General features: G+C 32.2%; 1 protein-coding gene across 1 annotated transcript in view; it reads left to right on the forward strand.

Annotated features, from left to right (window-relative positions):
* Positions 1 to 939: 939 nt before the first annotated feature.
* Positions 940 to 26,720, forward strand: part of LOC126891679 (uncharacterized) — a 41,059-nt gene continuing 15,278 nt past the window's right edge. Inside the window, exons 1-2 of the mRNA XM_050660917.1 lie at positions 940 to 1,092; positions 26,045 to 26,281. Of these exons, the coding sequence (XP_050516874.1) occupies positions 1,030 to 1,092; positions 26,045 to 26,281 (300 nt within the window). The 5' untranslated portion in view covers positions 940 to 1,029. The remainder of the gene's footprint in view (positions 1,093 to 26,044; positions 26,282 to 26,720) is intronic.

Raw genomic sequence — 26,720 nt, forward strand, 5'->3', positions numbered from 1 at the left:
TGCAGTTTGTTAGAAGCTCTATCTGGGTTATCGTCTGATGTAAGGATTCCTGTATCGTCGGCAAATGTGGCCATAGTAATGTCATCATCAGGAGGTATATCAGCAGTGTAAAGGAGATAAAGGAAAGGACCGAGGACACTACCTTGAGGTACTCCGGATTGTATAGGATGATATTTGGAAAGTGAGGTATTTACTTTGATTTGGAAAAATCGCTCGCTCAGATATGATTTTAATATCAGGTATATTTCATTAGGCATATTCTTTTTCACTTTATACAACAGGCCTTTATGCCACACCTTATCAAATGCCTTTTCCACATCAAGGAATACTGCCGCACACATTTTCTTTCCCTCTAAAGTTTCTTTTATATAATTTACAATCCTATGGCACTGCTGTATTGTTGAGTAGTTCTGTCGAAAGCCAAATTGATGGTCAGGTATTATGTTATTTATGTTTATTCTTTCGAGAATTCGGACTAAAAGAAGTCTTTCGAAAATTTTTGACATTATTGGTAGAAGGCTTATAGGACGATAGGAGGAGGGTTCTGTAGGCGGTTTGCCCGGTTTCGCCATCATAATTATTTGTGCGTATTTCCATTGAATAGGAAAGTGACACAGTCTTATTATCTTAGTGACACAGGATTCGACGATAAAGCCACATTTTGAAGCCTCAATGTTCTTCAAGGTAGCGTCTATGAGAGACCACGACTAAACGCGTTTTTAATTTGTATAATTATGATGTAGTTTATCATATATTTTTTAAAATTTTGTAAAAGTCAATTTCGTCTGCCTAATAATATAATATCTAATATAATTTCGCTGTGACCATCCTGTAGATAAAGAAAACCTAGAGCCTTTCGACAGGACGTTCGTTCCGTCTTTATTTCAATTCATCATCCTCACTACCTTTCTTGGATCCTATATAAACTATTCAACCATTACAGGGTCACGTAATAGTGACAAATCCCCGTAGTGTGGCGGACCTTTGAAAGACACCGACGCACGAAGACACATCAATAGAAAATACATCATGAAGACGGTGTTAGTTCTACCAGTTTTCTTCTGTTTAGTGAACAGTGCACCAAAATTAAGGGTGGGTGAATCGTGATTTTGTTTCTCGTAATATCTTTATACAGGGTAGCGAGAAAGTATGGAAACACGGTAATTTCTCGGAAACCGCTTGAACGATTGTTATAAATTTTGGTGGGTAAGGGTATTCTAATACGGACGATATTAAGGTCGCGTCATGTTATAATGCACGTCGCGTTTTCGGCACGTAGCGTTTCGTTAGAGAAAAAAATAATTTAATGTTTTTTAAATTGAACAATTCATATTGTGCGTATAAGACACGTAACATAGCGTATAAGACACGTTACGTCTGCGTTCGGTTCATTCGAAAACAATATTTTTCGGATGTTGACATATACGGGTCGTTTTCCCCTTGTTGTTTATGTAGGTATTTCTTTGAATTTGATACCGAGTATTTAGACCGGTCAGTATCGTCGCCCTCGCTAACGAAATTATTCCGATTCGATTTTTTGCACAAATTTACTCAAAGAGAGGTTCTTATAACATATCCACAGGGTGCCAGGCGGTGCCGTGGTCGAAAAATTGTTTAAACAATCTTTTTTAAACAAATTCACAAAAATATTTTTTCATTCGAGCAATATTTGTTTTAGATAATTTGGGTAATTCTGAGGAAAAAAGGTTTCTTGTCATTTTTCTCTAAAATTGCGAAAAATCAAGGCTTAATAACTCGATTAAAAATTATTATTATGAATTTCAATAAGTGACCAAATCAAGTTTCAAACAACTTATTCAAGGTCATGAAGAGATTTTTGTCATTAATTTATTACAAAGCTGTTATTTTTAACTATTAACAATTACCGCTATAGTCCAACTGTATCGTCGCCCCCGTTAGCGAAATTAGATTTTTTTGCACAAACTTACTCAAAAAGATGTCCTTATAACACATCAACAGGGTTCCGGGCGGTGCCGTGGTCTAAAAATTGTTTAAACAATTTTTGTTAAACAAATTCACAAAAATAATTTTTTATTAATAATTTAATTAAACCCAAATTAATAATAATTTGAGTTATTCTGGGCAAAAAGGTCTCTTGAGATTTTTCTCTAATTCCGCACTTTTGCAAGATACGTTTTTTGCTAAGAATAACCCAAATTATCTAAAAAAAAATCGTTCGTAATGAAAAAATTATTTTTGTGAATTTGTTTAATAAGAATTGTTAAAACAATTTTTTGACAACGGCACCGCCCGGCACCCTGTGGATGTGTTTGTTATAAGGACTCTTTTTGAGTAAGTTTGTGCAAAAAAATCTAATCGAAATAGTTTCGCTAACGGGGGCGACGATACAGTTGGACTATAGCGCTAATTGTTAATAACTAAAAATAACAGCTTTGTAGTAAAATAATGACAAAAATCTCTTTGGGACCTTGAAGAAGGGGTTTGAAACTTGATTTGGTCACTTATTGAAATTCATAATAATACTTTTAATCGAGTTATTAAGCCTTGAGAATGGCCTTTTCGCATTTTTCAAATTTTTAATCGCATGTAACTCGACAACAATCAATTTTAGAGAAAAATGACAAGAGACCTTTTTTGCCATAATGACCCAGTTTATCTAAAAAAATATTGCTCGAAATAAAAAAAATATTTTTGTGAATTTGTTTAAAAAAAATGTTTAAACAATTTTTCGACCACGGTACCGCCCGGCACCCTGTGGATATGTTATAAGGACTTCTTTTTGAGTAAGTTTGTTTAAAAATATCGAATCGGAATAATTTCGCTAGCCGGGGCGACGATACTTCCCGGTCTAATTTAAAAAGTAGTTTTAGAGGCAGTTTGTGATGTAAGCATGTGTTGTGACAATAAACACATCTGCACCGCACCAAACTGAAACCAACGGAAACGTTCTATGTATGAAAATGTGAATTGGCAGTCCGATTGCCGGTCTGCAAACGCTACGTGCCGAAAACGCGACGTGTATTATAATATGACGCGACCTTAATAGTAGTAATTACATTGTTGTCAAATCTTCCGATTTTCTGGAAATCCAATGAACTTTCTTATTTTAAATAGAATACCCTGTATATTTTTTGCGTTTTGAATTCCTTAAAAAATACTGATTATTTTTCATGTTATGCTGCCTATACCTAAATGCCATAATTTCGGAGTTATGGCTACATTTATTAAAAAAAATTAACAAAAATTATACAAATTTATTTTTTTGGACCGGGTAGATATTATTTTAGGTTCTTTGGATCATTGGGAACAAAAAAGGTCTTTTGTAATTTTCCTCAAAAGTTAATCGCTTCCAAGTTATAAACATATTAAAACTGAAAAAATTCGAAAAATGACGATTTCTGGGTTCAAAAACATAAGTAAAAAATATTATTTTTGAAACTATGAAGTGCCTAAATTCAAGTTCTAATCTTATTTTATCAGATGCCGATAAGTGATTTGGTCTTATTTCATTCTAAAACATTATTTTTTATTTGTTAATGATCGTCCTCGCATGTTTATCGCTTTATTAACAATTAACAAAAAACAATGTTTTAGAATAGAATATGCCAAAAATTCTTAGAGATCTGATAGAAAAAGGTTTAAGCTTGAACTTAGGTACTTCGTAATTTTAATAATGATTTTTTTACTTGTGTTTTTGAACCTTAAAAATCGTCATTTTTCGATTTTTTTCAGTTTTAAATTGTTTATAACTCGGAAACGATTAACTTTTTAGGAAAATTACACAAGACTTTTTTGTTCCCAATGACCCAAAGAACCTAAAATAATATCTACCCGGTCCAAAAAAATAAATTTGTATAATTTGTTAATTTTTTTTTTAATAAATGTAGGTAGCAATAACTCCGAAATTATGGCATTTAGGTATAGGTAACATAACATGAAAAATAATCAGTATTTCTTAAGGACTTCAAAACATAAAAAATATACAGGGTGTTCTATTTAAAATAAGAAAGTTCATTAGATTTACAGAAAAACGGAAGATTTGACAACAATGTAATTACAACTATAATATCGGCCGCAATAGGTCACCCCTACCCACCAACATTTATAAAAATCTTTTGAGCGGTTTCCGAGAAATCACCGTGTTTCCATACTTTCTCGCTACCCTGTAAAATACGGTTTGTACATTTAGGCTATTGATCATTAAAAAAAAAAGCCTAAAAGGAATTACAACGTTAAGGGGGTTTTATTGTTTCATAAATATGGTCAATGAAACCCCAAATATAAAAAAACCGCGAAGTGCTACCATTTAAATAGGTGCGTTGTTGTGTAAGATTTCATTTTTTTGTAACTCAATTCTACACTCTTTTCGTATATATACATCTTCAGCAATGTTGTTTAAAACGAAATCGAAATTTCATCTTCTAAAGTCAAACACAATTTTTTGACAAAAATATATTCAAACAACGAAGCAAAAAAACACGAAAACACGAAATTTTTTGCTCTATTACTTTTTTCCGCGAAGGTTATACTTATACCTGGGCCATGCTTCACAGACAAAACTTCTTTCCTTTCAAAATGACGTGTGTTAGAAGTCTCTGGGATTCAAACTATGCGACATACAATTTTTTAAAGGAGTACATTTAAAAACAAATAAGGATATTTAAGAGAAAGAAAAATCAATTATCTTTAAAATGGTCTCTTACAAACTGAATACAGTGCGTCCATAAAGTAACGCATAAATTCATTATTTCATAAACCGGCGACATTAAGGAAAAGTCCCGAAACAGGTAGATTTTTATTTTTAAATTCCGATTTTTTGGCATATATATCATACCAGTGACGTCATCCATCTGGGCGTGATGACGTAATCGATGATTTTTTTTTAAATGAGAATAATAGGGGTCATGTGATAGCTCATTTCAAAGGGTATTCAATTCTCTATTCACTAATATAAACATTAACATAATTATCTATACAAGGTGTTCAAAAAAACATTTTTTTAATTAAAATTATTGAGACAAAAAGAAGAATGTATGTAATTTACTTAATTCAAAATACGTTTTACGGTTGTCAGAAAACAGGAAAAAAATGTTTATTTGACAAATAAATATTGTTTTTCACTTAAATTCAATGTTAAAGCTGCCACCCACCTGTCTCTTGGCAGTTTGAACATTTCGTTTAAGCGAAAATCAATGTTTATTTGTTAAATAATTTTTTTTTGTTTTCTGACAGTAGTAAAATGTATTTTGAATTAAATAAATTACATATATTCTTCTTTTTGTCTCACTTATTTTAATTAAAAAATGAACACCCTGTATAAATAATTATGTTAATGTTTATATTATTGGATAGAGAATTGAATACCCTTTCAAATGAGCTATCACATGACCCCTATTCTCATTTAAAAAAATCATCGATTACGTCATGACGCCCAGATGGATGACGTCACTAGTATAATATATATGCCAAAAAATCGTAATTTAAAAACAAAAATCGACCTGTTTCGGGATTTTTCCTTAAAGGCGTTAGTTTACGAAATAACGAATTTATGCGTTACTTTATGAACGCACTGTATACCTAAAATTGCGAAGAAAAAAAAGTTTATTGTTGTTCTGAAGCTATTTCCTTATGGCATTTTTATAATTAATTATTTAGATGGGAAATAAGCCACAATTAAATTGACAAAAAAAATTATTCACGTTTCGACGCCCAAATCGGGTGTCGTTGTCAAAATAGAGTAGTATTTTGTATTTTGAAAACGACACCCGATTTGGGCCTCGAAACGTTAATAAAATTATTTTTTTCAATTTAATTCTGGCTTATTTCCCATCTAAAGAGTTAACTAAAAAATTTTAAAGCAATGTTTGCAAAAAAATAGTGAAAATGGCTCAAAAATTGTGTAGTGGCTAAATTTGAAAAATCGTATCTCAGATGTTATGAATCTTAAAGACTTCTAAGAAACGTCATTTGAAAGAAAATAGATAGAACTTTTTTCTGTAATGAAATGTCTATAGCTAAACCACCGAAAAAAGGAAAAAGTTATGGGCCAAAAAAGAAATATCGCGTTTTTTGTGTTCTCTCCTTAGTTTTATGAATATATTTTTGTCAAAAACAACATTTATAACTTTAAAAGGTGACAGTTTGATAAAAAATTAATTTTAAACAATTTTTCGGTATATGTATTTCATTTCACGTACAAAACAAAACACGAACTAATTCCCCCCTTTTTCAAAAAAAGTGCACCCCATTAAACGGTAATACACGTCGTTTTTTTTTTTTTTTGAGAGTCAATTCACTATAAATATAAAACCATAAAACAACTTTAACGTTGCCCTTTTTAGCCCCTTATTTTTGCCCATAATCAATAGCCTAGATTTGAAATAATGTTTGTGAAACTAGTGCGTGACATAGAATTTTTATATGAGTGTTGATTTCAACATACGTGTATAAAAGTCTCCATGCATGCGTTGTACACTATATTATTTCAACGACTTTTTATTTGGTAGGTAAGTTCCAAAATACCCTCATAGGAGTAATCGTATATGATCCTATTTCTGTTTTAATGGCTTCCAAATATGTTATTAGAAATAATGATAATTTTACTATGCAAATACTTCAAAAGGTGGGCTACACTTGTATAAAACAATTTGTAAAAAAATTAGAAATTTTTTTTTGTTTCTTGGCAGCTATGCATGTTGTAGTGCTTAGTAGATATAAATATTTACCTTTATTTCTTTTGTACATCTTGAATAAAATGTCAATTTAAATCTTTAAAACTACAGACAAGTCGGCGAGAGGAAGTATCTCAGCCGTCTTAAAAATGAATTCACGCATTCAAAATAGCGATGATTTTAAACATTTCAATTATCTCAGCTGCTAATTGACCAGCTTTAATCATCTATTTTTAATTTGGGTCCCTTGAGTTTTAATGAGTCCCGTGAGCATAATTATTTATTTTCCATGTTTTTACATATAAATGAATATTTACTTGCAAGATACGTCATCATCATCATCATCATCATCTTGGTGCTACAGCCCTTAGAGAGCCTCGACCTACTCAAGCTTTCTACGCCATTCTGTTCTGTCCCTTGCTTGCATTTTCCACTTGCCGACTCCGATCTTCTCGGCATCTTGTGTTACCCCGTCCCTTCACCTTAACTTTGGTCTACCCCGTCTTCTCGTTCCCACGGGTTGAGCTGTTTGAATCTTTTTTATCATGTTCGATTCAGGGGCCCGGGCTACATGTCCTGCCCGGTTCCATGACATCTCGTAACGCGACAGTTCGTAACCGGACAGTTGGTAACGGACAATTCGTAACAGCGACAGTTCGTAACTATACAAATTCGTATCGGACAATTCGTAACCTCCAAATTGAATTATTTTGTTTATTGTTGTTAACGTGGAAACTAACTGTTGTTACAGTTATAAATGAAATTATCTTTATCAATTTAACGAATCAGTATCAGGATAAACATTTTTAAGGCATTTCATATTTCGTGTTTCACAATATAATAAATGTAGTTAAACCATGTATTAAACTATTACAAGCCATCCCTCTTATCAACTATAACCGTTGATTGAATGTCCCAAAAGCTATTACAAATCACAAGGTTTATTTTAATAACAGCAACATGTAATTATACTCTTTCCTTTACAAAATGTTTATTTAAAAAGTTTGGAATGTCTAAAGACGGTTGTCACATTAAAGATTTCAGGAATTAAGTACTTCATTGTTCCTTTGTCTAGGTATATGCAAATTTAAGGAACGTTAAAAGTTTTTATGTATTTAAATATATTGGTTTGTGTTTAAAGACTTTTAAATATTCTGAAACACGAAATATAAAATCCAGTAGGAAAATAAACTTCCTGTAGCTGGCTGTATACCATAAATCACAAAAATACCAAGTTTCTTGTAAAAGGTATATATTAAAATACCCTAAATAAGGGTCACAATACAAAACGTTTTCGGATTAAGGAATCCATCATCAGTGTTTAAAAGCCAAAATTTGCATGCCTGAGCCACCAAAATGTATCGGGTAAAAACCCTTTAAATGTAAATAATAAGGATGTTTTACATATTTATATAAAATTCATTGGATGGTATAGATAAACCTGGATGTTACCCAGGGCAACACAGGACTCTCTCCACGTGGTTGGAACTTTTTTTGGAGAAAACCTCACATATTGGATTTCAATGGCCAACTGACAAGTGAATTCACAAGTTGAATTCACTTGTCAGTTGGCCATTGAAATCCAATATGTGAGGTTTTCTCCAAAAAAAGTTCCAACCACGTGGAGAGAGTCCTGTGTTGCCCTGGGTAACATCCAGGTTTATCTATACCATCCAATGAATTTTATATAAATATGTAAAACATCCTTATTATTTACATTTAAAGGGTTTTTACCCGATACATTTTGGTGGCTCAGGCATGCAAATTTTGGCTTTTAAACACTGATGATGGATTCCTTAATCCGAAAACGTTTTGTATTGTGACCCTTATTTAGGGTATTTTAATATATACCTTTTACAAGAAACTTGGTATTTTTGAAATATAAAATGTGTTAAACATGTTTACCCGTACTGATTCGTTAAATTGATAAACATAATTTCAATAATTGTTATATGTATAATTATTATAACTGTAATAACAGTTAGTTTCCACGTTAACAAAAATAAACATAATAATTCAATTTGGACGTTAAGAATTGTCCGTTACGAATTTGTATAGTTACGAACTGTCGCCGTTACCAAGTGTCGCCGTTACGAACTCTCGCTGTTACGAATTGTCCGTTACCAACTGTCCGGTTACGAACTGTCGCGTTACGAGGTGTCTGGTCACGGTCCTGCCCACTGCAAGCGGTTTCGCTTAATTACAGTGGTAATAGTACTTTTCTACCAAACGTATGCTTGTAGATATTCTGCAGTTGAAAGTTATATCTACGCCTCCATATTCCGTTCTCCCGGACTGCTCCGAATATCTTGCGTAGTACTTTTCTTTCAAAAATCGATAGAGCGGATTCATCTGTTTTAGTTAGCGTCCATGCCTCTGATCCATATGTGAGAACGGGGACTATCAATGTTCTATACAGCCTTATACGAGTTTTTTGAGACAGACGTTTGTTAGATAAGTACTTCGATAAACCATGATATCACCTGTTTGCAATTATTATTCGCCTTTTTATTTCCTCAGATGTGTTATTATTGCGGTTAACTGATGTCCCTAGATATATGAACTCTTTGACCGCTTCGAAGTTTTGGTCATTGATGATTAGATTTGCGTCCACATTTCCAGCTCTTGTGTTTGTGTTAGTCGCCATGAATTTGGTTTTATTTTGATTTATATTTAACCCCATTTGTTCTGCTGCTGCTAGTAGATCGGTTAGGATTTCCGCAGTTCTCGCCCTGGTTCTTGTTATAATGTCCACGTCGTCTGCATATGCTAGAATGTGGACTAATCTATTAAATATTGTTCCCCTGCTATCTAAATTAGCTTCTCGTACAACTTTTTCTAAGGCTACATTAAAAAGCTTACATGCCAGCGCATCTCCCTGCCTTAACCCCCTATGTATTTCAAATGGGGTTGACGAGTCGTTTTGACTTTTTACTGCTGATAGCATCTTCGCCATTGTCACTTTCATCAAACATGAGTTTTTTTGGAATTCCTAACTCATTCATAGCGTTGTAAAGACTTGGTCTTAAGACACTGTCATATGCCGCTTTAAAATGGACAAAGATTTGGTACATATCTATGTTAAACTCTTGCGCTTTTTCGAAGATCTGTAGTAGTGTTAAGATCTGGTTAATGGTTGATGCAAGATACTTTACTTCTTTTAATTTTTTTATTCCTCTTTCCATTTTTAAAAAAGTAGAAACTTTATATCTACTACACTCTTGGCAAAACAAAGATATTTATTAAAAGAACATAGCTCAAACCATCGTACTATTGTCGTAAATGCCGATCAACTTTGATCGATCGAACTTCGGAACTAATTAAACAACCTCAACGTTTTTTATAAATAATAAAACTTTTAATATAAGTTTAGAAAAAAAATGTTATTTGAAAATTCTAGAACTTATTTCATCTGTTTATTATCTTAAAATGTTTACAGTTGTTTAAATAACTTCCTTTGACTCTATTCAACGAATTTCAATGTTTCGAATTTTATTTGATATCTTTGATGTCTATTTAAAATTTTTAAATATACAGTGAGCACGTAAAGGTTGGAATAAATTCATTTTTTCATGAATGGGCAATTTTGGAAACATATCCCGAAACAAGTCAATTTTTATTTTTAAATTACGACTTTTTGGCATATATATCATACTAGTGACGTCACCCATCTGGGCATGATGACCTCATCGATGATTTTTTTAAATGAGAATATGGGCCGAGTCATAGCTCATTTGAAAGGTAATTCAATTCTCTATTCAGTAGTATAAAAATTGATATAATTATTTATACAGGGTGTCAAAAAAAATTCTTTTTTGGATTAAATTTATTGACATAAAAAGAAGAATATGTGTAATTTGTTTAATTCAAAATATATTTTATTGATATCAGAAAACAGGAAAAATGTTTATTTGACAAATAAATATTGTTTTTGCTTAAATTCAATATTAAATCAGCCACCCACCTGTGTCGTGAGAGTTTGAACATTTAATTTAAGCGAAAAGCTATGATTATTTTTCAAATAAACATTTTTTTTGTTTTCTGAGAGTAGTAAAATGTGTTTTGAATAAAATAAATTACATACATTCTTCTTTTTATGTCAATAAATTTAATTCAAAAAATTTTTTTGGACACCCTTTATAAATAATTATGTTAATATTATTTATATTACTGAATAGAGAATTGAATTACCTTTCAAATGAGCTACCACACGCCCCCTATTCTCATTTAAAAAAATCATCGATGCATCACGCCCAGATGTATGACGTCATTAGTACGATATATATGCCAAAAAATCGTAATTTAAAAATAAAAATTGACCTGTTTCGGGTTTTTTTCCAGAATCGTCCATTCTCGAGAAAATGAATTTATTCCAATCTTTACGTGCTCTCTGTATATTTATGTAAATTGTTTTTGTTGCTCTGCATGCTTTCGAAAATTAATAACTTTCTGAAATTTTGTATAGTATTTTTTAATCAAAAAAATGTTGTTGGTTTTGACGATTCTATGTGGCTTTGTAACTGAAAATAACTGAAAAATATTATTGAAAAACATTAATTTTTGACCCTTTTCTTGAAGGACTTTGCTAATTTTGTAATAGATAACAATTATTTTTTTCAATTTGCAATTAATTCTGGCAATATAGGAAATTTAGTTAATGGTCATCATTAAATTTTTCTACCTTAAAACTTAATATAAACGAAAAATAAATTGAAATGAATTTCGAGAAATTATGGAAACTACTATTAATTTATATCGAGAAACTACGGTCGTGTTGGTGTAAATTTGTCTTCCTCAGAGCCTCCTTGTAGAGATGTTGAAAAAGTATGTATTCGTTACAAAGTACTCGTTACTTACTAATACCGAAAGTAACGATTACTATACAGAAAGGCAAATCGTTACTTTGATTACTTTGATTAGTCTGATTACTCTGATTACTTCGTTAATTCGTACTAATCGTATCAGAGCGAGTAACGACTATTGTATCTACTTTGATTACTTCGTACCAATCGTATCAGAGCGATAACGAATATTGTATCTGCAACAAGTACACTTGATTACTTTCTACCAATCGTATCCCAGCGAGTAACGGACGGGACCGGTATTTTACGATTGTTATCGAATATCGTTATCGGTATGAAGCGTTTTAAGGGTGTGAGGGTGAGGACTGAGAATAACGATGCTCGATTACCGGCACTCAAATAAAAAAGTAACAAAAGTAATCATAGCAATCAAATCATTTATATCCCTTAAACAGATCGGTGAAGGTCGTTGTTATATCGGAATACCTCTATACAAAATACATACCTACTGAGAAATACGATTCTCGATAGGATTACCAGTACTCAAATACAAAAGTAACAAAAGTAGTAATAGTAATCAAAGTAACGAATACTTAAATGATTACTTTATACATAAGTAATGATTTGTAATCAAATAGTAATCAAATCATTGTTATCCCTTAAACAGATGGGTGAAGATCGTTTTTATATCGGAATCATCATCATCATCATTTGGCTCTACAACTCTATGTGAGTCTTGGCCGCGTTTACTATTTCCCTCCATTGTTGTCGGTCCTGAGCAGCTATTTCCCATTGCTGTACTCCCATTTTGCGTAGATCGCTGGCTACTGCGTCCTTCCATCTCTTTCTTGGGCGACCAACTGACCTTTTTCCATCGGGCCTTTCCCAGAATGTGGCGTTTAGAAGTCTTTCGTCACTTGATCTTAGTACGTGACCCACCCATCGTATTCTGTTTGATTTAATGTAGCGTACTATGTTTTCATCTCCGTATATTGTCTGGAGTTCATCATTGTGTCTTCTTCTCCATTTTCCGGTTGTCTTTTCTCTGCAAGGCCCATAGATAGTCCGCAGTATCTTTCTTTCAAGTACCAGTAATTTTGTTGTTTCCCGCTGATTCAGAGTCCATGTTTCGCTTCCATACGTTATTGTGGGACGAATTATTGTCTTATATACTCTTATTTTTGCTGGTCTTGAGAGTATTTTTGATTTAAGTAGGGTCCTTAACGAGTAATATGCCCTGTTTCCTGCAATAATCCTGGCTGCCACGTCCTTTTCATAGTTATTTTCAGATGTTATGATCGCTCCAAAGTACTTAAATTCTTTGACGACTTCAAAATTGTATTCATTAATTATATCGGAATACCTATACAAAATACCTACCTACTGAGAAATACGATTCTCGATATGATTACCGGTACTCAAATACAAAAGTAACAAAAGTAATCATAGTAATCAAAGTAACGAATACTGTAAACGATTACTTTATACAAAAGTAACGATTTGTAACGAATACTTGAAAGTAACTATAATCAACATCACTACCTCCTTGGCAACAGGTAGACCTAGAAATAGTACTATCGGAGGATGGAGGGAGACAGATTTAAATCAAAATGAAACCGTAGATTTTCTTATTTTACTAATGCCATACTCTGTATTAGAGTACACAGACTCGTTTCATACAGGATCTCTGAACTGTAAATTGGAATATTTTCCTTACGGTGCCTTTTGGTATTGTCATACCTGGGTTAAACAGAGAACTTGAATCGAGTCGAAATTAATTTCACTTATTCCCCGTTAGAGGGCGTTCTAACCATACTGCGATATAAATAGTTTTAATTTATATCGAGAAACTACGGCCATGTTGGTGTAAATTTGCCTTCCTCAGAGCCTCCTTGACAACAGGTAGACCTAGAAATAGTACTATCGGAGGATGGAGGGAGACAGATCAAAACGAAACCGTAGATTTTCTTATTTTAAAAATAAATTGATTTCATCTATTATATATTATATAATATATTATATGATTGATCTATCAATTAAATTAGGTTTAGTAAATTGCATTGGAGCATTTTGCAAGCTTGTCGATCTTCTTCTGTATATGGTTACCATCTTCGGTTAGAAGAAAATGTCGTCTGCGAACTTTAAGCCCTCCAACTGGTTGTTACACTTAATACCTGATTTTTATCGCATACTTTCTTCATGGTCCAATCCGTTAAGTGTAAGTGGTGGACAGTGGTGGTTCAGTGTCGTGGATAGTACGCATCCTTGTTTAACTCCGCTTTGTATACCTACATCTTCTACCATTTCAGCGGTAGTCCATACAATTTCAGAATCTTCAACAGAATAAAAATGATATCTATACACTTACCGGCACAAAATTCCTTTACCCAAAATTTTTGATAAAATTTGACTATATAGGTATAACTTTATTATCTATACTCCAATTTTCAAGATTATTGCATCAGTTTTTAGCTACATGTATTGATATCGTTTGTTATTTTTCCGGTAATACAAAAATTTTGCTTGCATGGCATTATACGGGGTTGAATGGAAGCGTTGTATTTTCTCCTAACTTTAAAACATTGTGTGGAAAAATGGAAGAGCTGATTTTGTTTCATAGTCCTGTCATATTATCCCGGAGACATCACTAAAATTTTGTTTTTTGAATTATCCGAATATCTCTTTTCTTGTAAGAGCTGTACCATTTTTTGTAAATAAAAACACTGATTGACTCATAAAATAGAGGTTGGGTTGATAAGATTAGATTGGCCCGCATGCAGCTCAGATCTCAATAGTATTGAGTATTTATGGGATGAATTAAAAAAAAATGAATGTGTGTGTACTTTGTACGCACGTAAGAAGATATTCTTCTATCATATAATAGGTAATTTAAACGAAGTAAATATACTTAAAACGTTATTTGTACTTATTTTATTTAAGAATCAAACTAACTTTCTTATCTACCACTTTCAAAAAAAAAATATCTTCAAAAATTATATAATAATATACTTACAATCATAAAATCTATAAAAAAAATAAAAAAATAATAACTTGCTTGGGGCTTGAACCCACTTCACGTCTACCGCGCCGTACGAAAGTTGACGCCATTTCAAACTGCACCAAACTCTCGTATACGTCATGTGGGAATATACAAAAACTAAACGTTTACGCCATAAATTTATATGAATTTAATAAAATTATTAGTTTGATTTTTGTCGAAATAAAATACAACAAAATATAGAGTAAGAAAACGATATATGAGATGAAGATTTGTAGAAAGTTTGTTCGTAATCAGATTATGTAAATTAAAGCATTGCCTACTAATAGGTAACTACATTATTTTTTTTACATTTTCCAAACAGATAGGTATTGAAACTATTAGGTATTTCCAACTGAAACATTTAGAATTACGTACCTGCGGCTTTTCAAAACTATTTAAAAAGTCACTATAATTATAAATTTGATTTTATTTCTGTCCACACATCAATAAAAACTAATATTATACAATATTTTTGTTTACCGATAACCTCCATATTGAACAATTATTGACAGATCATTTCAAAATTTCAACACCCAATCAGAGCCCGTATAACAACTAATACCATACTGTCGGTGTGCGCATGGGCGCGGATCAATCAAATTTTACCCTCAATCGATTCGCCGCTAAAGAAGAATATCTTCAAAAAGCTATTCGCCGTCATCCTAGGCTTCCAGAAAATTTGGTACAGTTATTGCCCTGGTAGAGGAATATCGGGCTATTCCCCAGGCATGGATAACACATCTTTATTCGATGCCTAACAGATTGCGAGCAGTCGTTGCTGCAAGAGGTGGATATACTCGCTATTAAATTGTTTTGTTTTGTTGTTAATTTGGTTTTGTTTTGTTAATTTTAGTGCGTTTGATATTTTTAATTAAAAAAACCTTCAAAGATGTGTTTTTATTTGCAGCTCTTACAAGAAAAGGGATATTGGGATAATTCAAAAAACAAAACGTTAGTGATACCTCCAGGATAATATAAAAGGAGTATGAAACACATTCAGGTCCCCAATTTTTCCACAGAATTTTTTAAAGTGAGAAGAAAATACAACGCTTCTATTCACCCCCGTATAATGCCATCTAAGCAAAAAAAAATTATTACCGGAATAATAAAAAACGACAACAATACATGTACCTACAAACTGATGCAAGAATCTTGAAAATTCAAGTACAAATAATAAAGTTATACGAGTATATTGCCAAACTCACTCAAAAATTTTGGGTGGCGGAATTTTGTGCCGGTGAGTGTAGTTATTACATTCGTTGGCTTGTTCCAAGATAATTCTTAGATTAGATTAGATTACAACGTCGATAGCGGAGCATTTTACGCGAAAGCCTGCTTACTTGCTTCTCCGTTCCATTTCTAGCTCTGGCTCCAGTCTGTTCAATATGATCTTGGACATTATTGTTTTGCATATTATGGCGCTCAACAGTGTAATTGCTTGTTAATTTTCGGATTTACTTAGATCGCCCATTTTTGGGATCTTAATGATTACACCCTCGTTTCATTATTTTTCATTTTTGAAGTTATACTTCTTTACTGGCGATAGAGGGTGATTTTTTTATATGTTAAAACCTATCAGCCCAGCGCATGCGCATTATAACTTTGTTCTGATTGGATGTTCAAATGACATGTCAAAAATTATCCGATATGGCAGCTGTGGTTTGGAGGTAAAGGTAAAGGTAAACAAATGTATAATATATTAGTTTTATTGTTGTGAGGACAGAAACAAAAAAGTTTATAATATTGTAGTGACTTTTAAATAGTTTTTAAAAGCAACAGGTACGTAATAATTGTTAATGTATCATGTGTATAAACCTACCTATTTGATCTGCCAAAATACATAGTATGTAATACTTTTATTTATATAATTTGATTACCATCAAAATTTCTATCAATATTCACCTAATATATTGTTTTTTTTACTCTATGTTTTGTTGTATTTTTTCAATTATAAATCATTTCAATTCAAAATTAAAATAATTTGATCAATTTTCAAAATATCAAAATATTACAAGTTTAATCCGTTTAGTTAGTCGATCTTCGTAAATAATGACACATAGTGTCCGTGGCTAAGCGGAGAAGGCGAATGAATTCCAATACCAACCGCTCTTATCAGCGCTGGTTCGAGTCCCAATAGAAACTTTCTTTTTTTTTTAATACATTTTATGATTGTAAGTATATTTATTATATAATTGTATTTTCAGAAAATACGTATTTAGTTAAAAAAATTTTCGACAATTAATGTTCAGACATCATTTGTGGCTTGTTTAATGTGTTTGTGTGTGTTTTATTATTTTTATTATTTTAATTTTTGGCACTGTTCTAATAAAAATGTTTGAGAAGTAGTAAGTATAAATTAGTTTAATATTTAAACAAAATATAAATAAAAAGTATATTAATTTCGTTTAAATCATATAATAGAAGTATAACTTCTTACGTGCGTACAAAGTACACACACATTCTTTTTTGCACCGGCATTTATTAAATCTATCGGTAGGTTGTCACTTTCAGCTGCTTTGCCATTTTTTATTTGTTTCGGTATGTTTTGTATTTCTTCTCTAGAATTTCATATGTGCTAACGTTTAACTCCTATAGGTATTTCATTTTCTTCGTATAATATCTGATGTTGCCTCATGTTTGGAATATATTTCTGCGAAGTGTTCTTTCCATCTTTGTATTATTTCGTGTTCTGCTTTAATTATCCTTCTTTGTAAATCTTTGATTTGTTTACTACTTTTTGGTATTTTTGCTTTCAAATTTCGTATAATCGTTTATTGAGTTCTTAGGTCTTTTCCTTTCGCGGCTCTTTCTGACATTTTCAGAATATAATTTATGTAATTCCTTTCAGCTTCTCTCGCTTGATTTTTAACTACGCTTTTCCTTCTTCAGTTACTTCCTTTTGTAACATTTCTTATTTGATTTTCTTTCTTTCTTCGATTAGTGATCATGTTCCTCGGGCTAATCCGTTATATTTTCTGTTTTCTCTTTTTTGTCATCCCATTCTTTTTGATTAAAATTATGTCAATATTAGTTTGTATTCAGGATTTCTGAATTCTGTTCGTAAATGGTTTTGTGTTAAACATGTTAAACTTATTCCTCTGGGCTAATTAGCAAAATACAAGGAAAAGTTATTTACCAGGAATTTTATTGCTGGAATCGAATCTTATTATTGTATGTATTAATAATATAGATATGCAAAGTCCGCAGATAGTGTGCTACTTTTTTTATAAACAAAATGGCGCCCGAAAATCGTGTTTTTTTCAATTTTTGCTCTATAACTCCAAAGATTTTAACTTTAGACCAAAAACGCCCAAATAAAAATTCACCGCAATTAAATTATGCATAGAGATGTGTTTTTCCGATTTACTTCGACGAAAACTTTCCCCGGAAAAAGCGGGTTTTTCCAACAAAATCTTTAATTTTCAACTAAACTTTTAGATAAGTAGTTGTTAATCAATAATTAAATAACTTGGTAACGTAAAAGCCCTTTCCGTATATATTATAATTCCAGAAGTCTATGGAAATTGAATGAACAGTTTAGCAACAATTAAAATGTTTATTAAAAATTTACGGTCGCTATAATAACGACAATAATTATGATGCATAAGAATAACTATGATTTTTTCATAAAAAGACACTATTGTCAAAATAACTGTCAAAGTTTAAATACATAATTCAAAGTTTCTCTTCGAATTTTGTGATTTAACCACAGATTATTTAACGTAGATAAAATTTGTTCAGTCCATTCTTGTATCGACATATCGAAGTAATTTAGTACAGCAAAAAAACACCCTGTTCGGGACTGTGACAAGCCCAGTCCAGGAAAACTAATACACAGGTACGCAAATGATGATAAATATATTTTTCAAAATATGTTTCCGTCCGGGATAAATACAGAGTTTAGTAATAATTCAATAACCAACCCACAAATGTATCAACAAGTCAACACACAAGGGCAACTAGCCATGAATGTACAAACCACGCCATATCTAATATCGATGTCGCAACCAGCACCAACTAAACCAATGCCACCTAACTTGTACCCTCCACTACCACAGACACAAATTCCATTAGTGCCGATCACATATCATAGTTCTGCTTCAAATTATCAATTACAACGATTGCCATCCACCAGTGAAGAAGAGGAAGAAAACAACGAACCAGATAGCAGCAACGATTGGCAAGAAATTAGAAGCTCAAAAAGAAGAAAAATCAGAAAAACAACAGACAATGCAAACAGTACAAATATTATTGTAACAGAAAATAGATTTGAAGCGCTAGAAAATGAAGTAATCCCTCCCAAGGAGAACAACACAGCAAACCCTCCACCAATTTTCATACACGGTGTACAAGACTATCAAAAAATGGTACAAAAAATTAAGGATGTAGCAGAAAGGGAAGAATATCATACAAAAAGTTTAACTAACAATGTCGTAAAATTAAGTTGTGGCACGCCAGATACATATAGAAAAATGGTTAGATATTTTAATGAACATAACATTTATCACCATACATATCAGTTAAAACAGGATCGAGCCTATAGAGTTGTAATAAAATACCTTCACCACTCTACAAACACCGAGGATATAAAAAACGAACTCCTAAAACTGGGTCATAAAGTTCGAAATATAATAAATGCACAACACAGAATTACTAAAGAGCCACTTAATTTGTTCTTCGTGGATCTCGAACCGGCAGCAAATAACAAAGATATTTATAACTTAAGGGGGCTACAGAATAGAGTTATTGAAATTGAACCTCCCCGAACAACCAAAAATCGCATAATACAATGCATGAGATGCCAATCGTACGGTCACTCCAAGTCATATTGCAATAAACCATTTGTATGCGTCAAATGCGGAGGACCCCACAATACCACAACTTGTAAGAAGACTAGAGAAACTCCAGCAAAATGTGCATTATGTGGTGGGGATCACCCCGCAAATTATAAAGGATGTGAACATTACCAAAAAATTTATAATATTAATAACAGGTATCATAACAGAGGAAACGTATTAAATCCAGCAATAAATCAAATACATACACAACCCAGAATATATACACAACCCAGGATTCAGAATCAGTATGAAAGTTACGCTCAAGCTGCAGCAAATAATCAGAACAATAACGAAGATACAGCGAGTATACTTACCAAATTTCTAGAAGAGTTTAAAAATTTATTTAACCAGCTAATGCAACAAAACAGTATGGTGCTCAACATGATTTCCATGCTAGTAAATAAAGTAAACTAACAATGTCAAAGTTCATAAGAATTGCCCAATGGAATGCCAATGGTCTTCCTAATCATAAAGAAGATATAAAACTATTTCTGGAACAAAATTTCATTGACATACTACTAGTAAGTGAAACCCATTTTACAGACAGAACCTACTTCAAGATACCTAAGTATAAATTATATTACACAAATCACCCAGATGGTACAGCCCACGGAGGTTCAGCCATATTGATAAGAGAAACTATAAAACATTATGAAATGCTAAAATACGAAACAAATCACATTCAAGCAACATCGATAAAAATACAAACTCTTCCATATGATATAACTGTCACAGCAATTTATTGTCCGCCCAGGCATAGACTTACAAAAGAAGATCTTCTACCCTTTTTCGAAACTCTAGGGCCAAAATTTATAGCAGGTGGAGATTACAACTGTAAACATACGCTATGGGGTTCACGCCTAACAACCACCAAAGGCAGAGAGCTAGCAAAAGTTATCCAGGATAAAAGCTACTCATTCCTATCGACGGGATCACCGACATATTGGCCAACCGATCCAAATAAAACACCAGACCTATTGGATTTCTTTATTACAAACGGAATATCTCAATCATATACAGATGTAGTACCAAGTTTTGATTTATCATCAGATCAGTCCCATAATTGCCACAATTAGCACAACGGTGATAATCAAAAAACCAACACCTCGACTGCATAACTTCAAAACAAACTGGGACACATACCGGCTAATCATAGAACAGGAAGTAAATCTACTAGTGAGATTGCAAACTCCCGAACAAATAGAAACAGAAACTAATAATCTAATCAACTTACTTCAAAATGCTGCCAAACAGTCTACCCCTCAACCTGGACAAAAAAAATTTTCAACCAACATTCCTCTTGAAATAAAAAGACTAGTAGCAGAAAAACGAAAAGCCAGATCAATTTGGCAAAGAACTCACAGACCAGACGACAGGACAGTTTATAATAACAAAACAAGAAACTTAAAAACAGCTCTAGAACAGATGAGAAACAACTCATTTGAAAACTATGTATCAAACCTTTCGCGTCAAGATAACTCTATCTGGAAACCAATCAAAAACAAAAATAAACCAATAAATACTTCACCTCCAATTCGGAAAAACACATTACCACCAGGACCATGGGCAAAAAGCAACAAAGAAAAAGCTGATTTATTTGCTGAACATCTAACTGAAGTCTTCAAGCCACACGACAATGACCAAGTACAAGAAGTAGAGCAGGAACTAGCCTTACCAATTAATCAACGAGAGCGACTAACTTTAATTACACCGAAGGAGATCAAAGATGAAATTAATCATTTGAATGAAAAGAAGGCACCAGGCACTGATCTCATAACAGCAACAATGCTAAAACAACTTCCTAAAAAAGGTATCATGAAGTTATTGTACATATTAAATGCAATCTTAAGACTTAATTATTGGCCTATATCACTAAAAATTGCCCAAGTAATTATGATACCGAAACCTGGTAAAGCTTTAACGGATGTTTCATCATACCGCCCAATAAGTCTACTGCCAATAATGTCAAAACTTCTTGAAAAGCTGTTACTTAAAAGAATTATGAGCGACCTAGAATTTCAAAACTGGATCCCAGAACACCAATTTGGATTCCGGCAAGGTCATTCTACAGTGCAACAATGCCATCGCATATCAAATGTAATTAATAGAGCTTTGGACAATAAACAGTATTGCACAGCAGCCTTTCTGGACATTAGCCAAGCATTTGATAAGGTATGGCACCCAGGATTACTTTATAAAATCAAAAAATCCCTACCCAACAAATACTTTGACTTATTAAAATCATATCTAAATCACAGAGAATTTGAAACTAAAGTGGAGGATGAACTATCAAACCGTAACAAAATTCAATCAGGAGTCCCACAAGGTAGTATATTGGGTCCACTTCTTTATGTACTGTACACATCCGATTTACCAACCTCTCCACAAACCACCATTGGAACTTTCGCTGATGACACAGCAATATTTGCAACTGAAGAGGATCCAAGAGCTGCAGTATTAAAACTTCAAGAACACCTAGACCAAATTGGACAGTGGTTAAAGAAATGGAAGATAAAAGCTAACGAAACTAAGTCAACACATATAACTTTCACACTAAGGAAAGACCAATGCCCAAATATTAGCCTTAATCAAGTCAACATACCACAACAGAACATCGTCAAATACCTGGGGCTTCATCTTGATTCTAAATTAAACTGGAAACAACACATTTTAAAGAAGAAGAAACAAATTGAGTTGAGAGTGAAAGAAATAAATTGGCTTATAGGTAGAAAATCTCGACTCTCAATTGAGAACAAACTGCTGATTTATAAAACAGTCATCAAACCTATATGGACGTACGGTATAGAACTATGGAGTTGTGCCAGCAAATCAAACACAAAAATTATCCAAAGAACTCAATCAAAAATTCTACGCACCATCGCAAATGCCCCGTGGTACATTTCCAACCAAACCCTTCATACAGACCTAAACATCCCGTTAGTCAGCACAGTAATTCAAGAAAGAGCCAACAGACATCACGAGAAATTGGAAGACCACCCCAACCAATTAATATTACCATTACTGCAGCCACTAAACAACAGAAGATTGCGAAGATTATGGCCCATAGATCTTCGCTGAAACTGAGGTGAAACCGCTGGGTGATGTACCTCATAACGCCATTTTAGTGTACAATAATACATTGATATATGTTATTGTACTTGTTATCAAATTAGCTTATATAATATGTAATTATGATTGCTAATAAATGCTTACAAAAAAAAAAAAATAAATAAAAAGACACTATACCTATCTAATGTACTGTACAGAATTGAAATTGGACTCTTTAAGCGACCTCAGGAATATTTTAAAATTATAAACAATTTTTTGGTTTATAAACAAATAGAATATCTCGGGAAATATTAAACTAAATTAAATCGTGAAAACGGTATTCGAAAGAAAGCGGCAGGACGCTTCTTTTAAAAGAAAAAACGTTTAATTATGATGAGTAGTTCCTGAGATAGAACCGGTCAAAATTGACCGGAATTTACGGCAAAGATATAAATAATAGGATCATAATTTTCAAACCATCACCTTTTTATTTTTGTCTTCTTTCTCCACACCAATTTTCATATCCTTAAAATACTCATAACATATATTATTATAATAAAAACTATCGATAATACGTGTGAAAATTGCCAAAAATACCAAAATTCCAATCAAAAATTAGGTTGGAGAAAATGTAACCCTCAAAGTTCAAAATCGGTATACGTTAACAAAATGCATTTTCTCGGCTTCCCATGGAGCAATTTCCTTCATTCTTTTTTGTTCCCTAATGACTCGAGTAGAGCCATCGAACTAGCGCATTATTAAATGTCAAACTTGCTTTTGTTTTGTTATAATAGATTAATTTATTTATAAGAACAGAAAATTACATATTTTTTCCAGTTGTAGGCTTTTTTTTAGATAAACTTACTACAAGTGTACCTTTTAAAGTTAAAAACATAAATATTCTCATTTGAAAGCTGTATAATTATTTAAACAATTTTTATTTAAACAAATTAAAATATTGTGTTATAATAAAAAAATTAATTTATTATAACAAAACAAAAGCAAGTTTGACATTTAATAATGCGTTAGTTCGATGGCTCTACTAGAGTTACTGGGAACAAAAAAAGAATGAAGGAAATTGCTCCACGGGAAGCCGAGAAAATGCATTTTTTTAACGTATACCGATTTTGAACTTTGAGAGTTATATTTTCTCCAACCTAATTTTTGATTGGAATTTTGCTGTTTTTGGCAATTTTCACACGTATTATCGATAGTTTTTATTATAATAATATATCTTATGAGGATTTTAAAAATATGAAAATTGGTGTGGAGAAAGAGGACAAAAACAAAAAGGTGATGGTTTGAAAATTATGATCCTATTGTTTATATCTTTGCCGTAAATTTCGGTCAACTTTGACCGGTTGTATCTCAGGAACCACTCGTTATAATTAAACGTTTTTCTTTTAAAAGAAGCATCCTGCCGCTGTCTTTCCCGAGATATTCTATTTGTTTATAAGCCAAAAAAATTGTTTATAATTTTAAAATATTCCCGAGACCGCTTAAATAGTCCAATTTCAATTCTGTAAAGTACATTAGATAGGTATAGTGTCTTTTTATGAAAAAATCATAGTTACTCGTATGCATCATAATTATTGTCGTTATTATAGCGACCGTAAATTTTTAATTAACATTTCAATTGTTGCTAAACTGTTCATTCAATTTTCATCGGCTTCTAGAATTATAATATATACGGAAACGGCTTTTACGTTACCAAGTTATTTAATTATTGATTAACAACTGCTTATCTAAAAGTTTAGTTGAAAATTAAAGATTTTGTTGGAAAAACCCGCTTTTTCTGGGGAAAGTTTTCGTCGAAGTAAATCGGAAAAAACACGTCTCTATGCAGAATTTAATTGCGGTGAATTTTTATTTGGGTGTTTTTGGTCTAAAGTTAAAATCTTTGGAGTTATAGAGCAAAAATTGAAAAAAAAACACGATTTTCGGGCGCCATTTTGTTTATAAAAAAAGTAGCACACTATCTGCGGACTTTGCATATCTATATTATTAATATATACAATCATAAGATTCGATTCCAGCAATAAAATTGCTGGTAAATAACTTTTCCCAAAAATGGCCTATTCTCCGATAATCAGCCCAGACTATTTGTTGTCTTTGTATAATCAGTTAATTTCTGTTCTAATATAACCTAAAAAAAGCAGGACTGTAATAGATGTAAGCAAATACTTCTTATTTTTAAGTGCCGTCTAACAACCGGAAGTTTGATATCATCATCACTATCTTTAAGGATGATTTATTCTACGACGGGACGTGGATGGCACGTGTCGTAGAACAATAGACGGCGCACATTCCTGTTGTCGCTCCATCCCGTTGTGCGATAAACTAGCCAATGCTTTTGTCGAAAGAACAACCAAGAAAGACCATTTTTAAAGAGTTTTAAAGATCAAGGCCGGGTACAAAGCAAGAATAGGAAAATTCCTTCAAAATGACAGCAGACATGAGGATTTTATTAATTCATTATACAGTGTGTCTGCGTAACTTGGAACCATATGGGAAACTTTTTTAATATCAATTTTACGAAAAAAAGTTATTCTTTATAAAGTGCTCTGCATATACTAAAACCGAAGAAGCAATCATCAGATATAACATTTCATCAATGGTATACGAGGTATGTCAAAAAATATGAATTTCGCTCAAGAGTAAAGTGCCTTTATATTTCACAATATCGAGAATTGTCATTGAGAAAAGTTGTTTGTAATTCAAAATTATGTTATAATCTGCATTTGCACTCTTCTAATTAAAAACATTTTTTTTTAATTTTCCTCAAATCACGGACACCCAAGATCATTTTTATTTATGATAGCTCCGTTATTATTAATGTTACGAAAAAAGTTATTCTTTATAAAAAGTTTTGCATAGTCTAACAACTAAGATCAAATTATAGGATATTAAATTTTGTCAATTTATAAGAGGTATGCCAAAAAACATGAATTTCGCTGAAGAATAAAGGACCTTTATTTTTCACAATATTGAAATTTGTTATTATAAAAAGTTGTTCAGAATTAAAAACTGTGTTTCAATATGCAATGGCATCCTTCTATTTGAAATATTGTAAACTATAAATGTATTTTACTTTTGAGCGAAATTCATATTTTTGACATACCTCGTATAGAATTGAAAAACAATTGATATCTTATGATTGCATCTTAGTTTTTTGACTATTCAGACATTTTTATAAAGAATAACTTTTTTCGCAAAATTAATAATAACGGAGTTATCTTAAATAAAAATGATGTTAGGTATCCGTAATTTGAGGAAAATTAAAAAAAAATTAATTAGAAGAGTGTAAATGCATATTGTAACATAATTTTTAATTACAAATAACTTTTCTTAATAACAATTTTCGATATTGTGCAATATAAAGGCACTTTACTCTTGAGCGAAATTCATATTTTTGGTCATACCTCGTATATTATTGATAAAATTTGATACCTGATGATTGCATCTTAGGTTTTAGACTATGCAGAGCACTTTATGAAGAATAACTTTTTTCGTAAAATTGATATTAAAAGAGTTTCCCATATGGGTCCAAGTTACGCAGACACCCTGCATATCTTCTATAAAGGATTTTAATAAATAGATTTTTTTTAACTCATATATTTAAAAAATATATACCAAACAATAAATATTGATCTTTTTGTTTAGCTTACACCCCAATTCATAGCACCGCCTTCTTTACTGACGTTGCCCAGTAACGCCACTAGTATAAGAACTGATATCAGTGACTCATTTCACTGTGAAGGAAGAGACTATGGATACTATGCTGACGTAGAAAATGACTGCCAACTGTTCCATGTGTGCTTGCCAGTGACGTACTCAGATGGAAGAAATCAAACTTTCAGGTGGAGTTTTATCTGTCCGGAGGAAACAGTTTTCAACCAGGTAAGTCTACTGTTTCTATATAATCCGGTATTTTGTTTCTCTATGGAAACCGACTGAACTATGATAATATGACTCTAAAGACTTGGGTAGATCGAGTAAATATAAGCTCTCCGCCAACATTCAGCTAATCTTTAATTCGACTTGTGTATATGTACACAAGACAACATTGAACTTATTGATAGTGTTTGATTACTAGCAGGTATTGAACGAAACAAATAATAAAATCAAAAACAAGCAATAAACACTAATTACAACACCTGCTTATAAAGTTTTTATCCCTTCTGACAGCTTCTCTTGAGAGAATAAGTGGAATTTCTCCATATGCGCAATACAATAATACACAAATTCAAATTGGTTTGTTGCTAAATAATTCAAAAAAACAATAAAGGATAATAAAGGTAATTAAATTTAGGTTAAGCTTACCCCGTCTGTCTGTACT

The sequence above is a fragment of the Diabrotica virgifera genome, chromosome 9, assembly GCF_917563875.1.
Source record: "Diabrotica virgifera virgifera chromosome 9, PGI_DIABVI_V3a".
Taxonomy (NCBI): Eukaryota; Metazoa; Arthropoda; class Insecta; order Coleoptera; family Chrysomelidae; genus Diabrotica; species Diabrotica virgifera.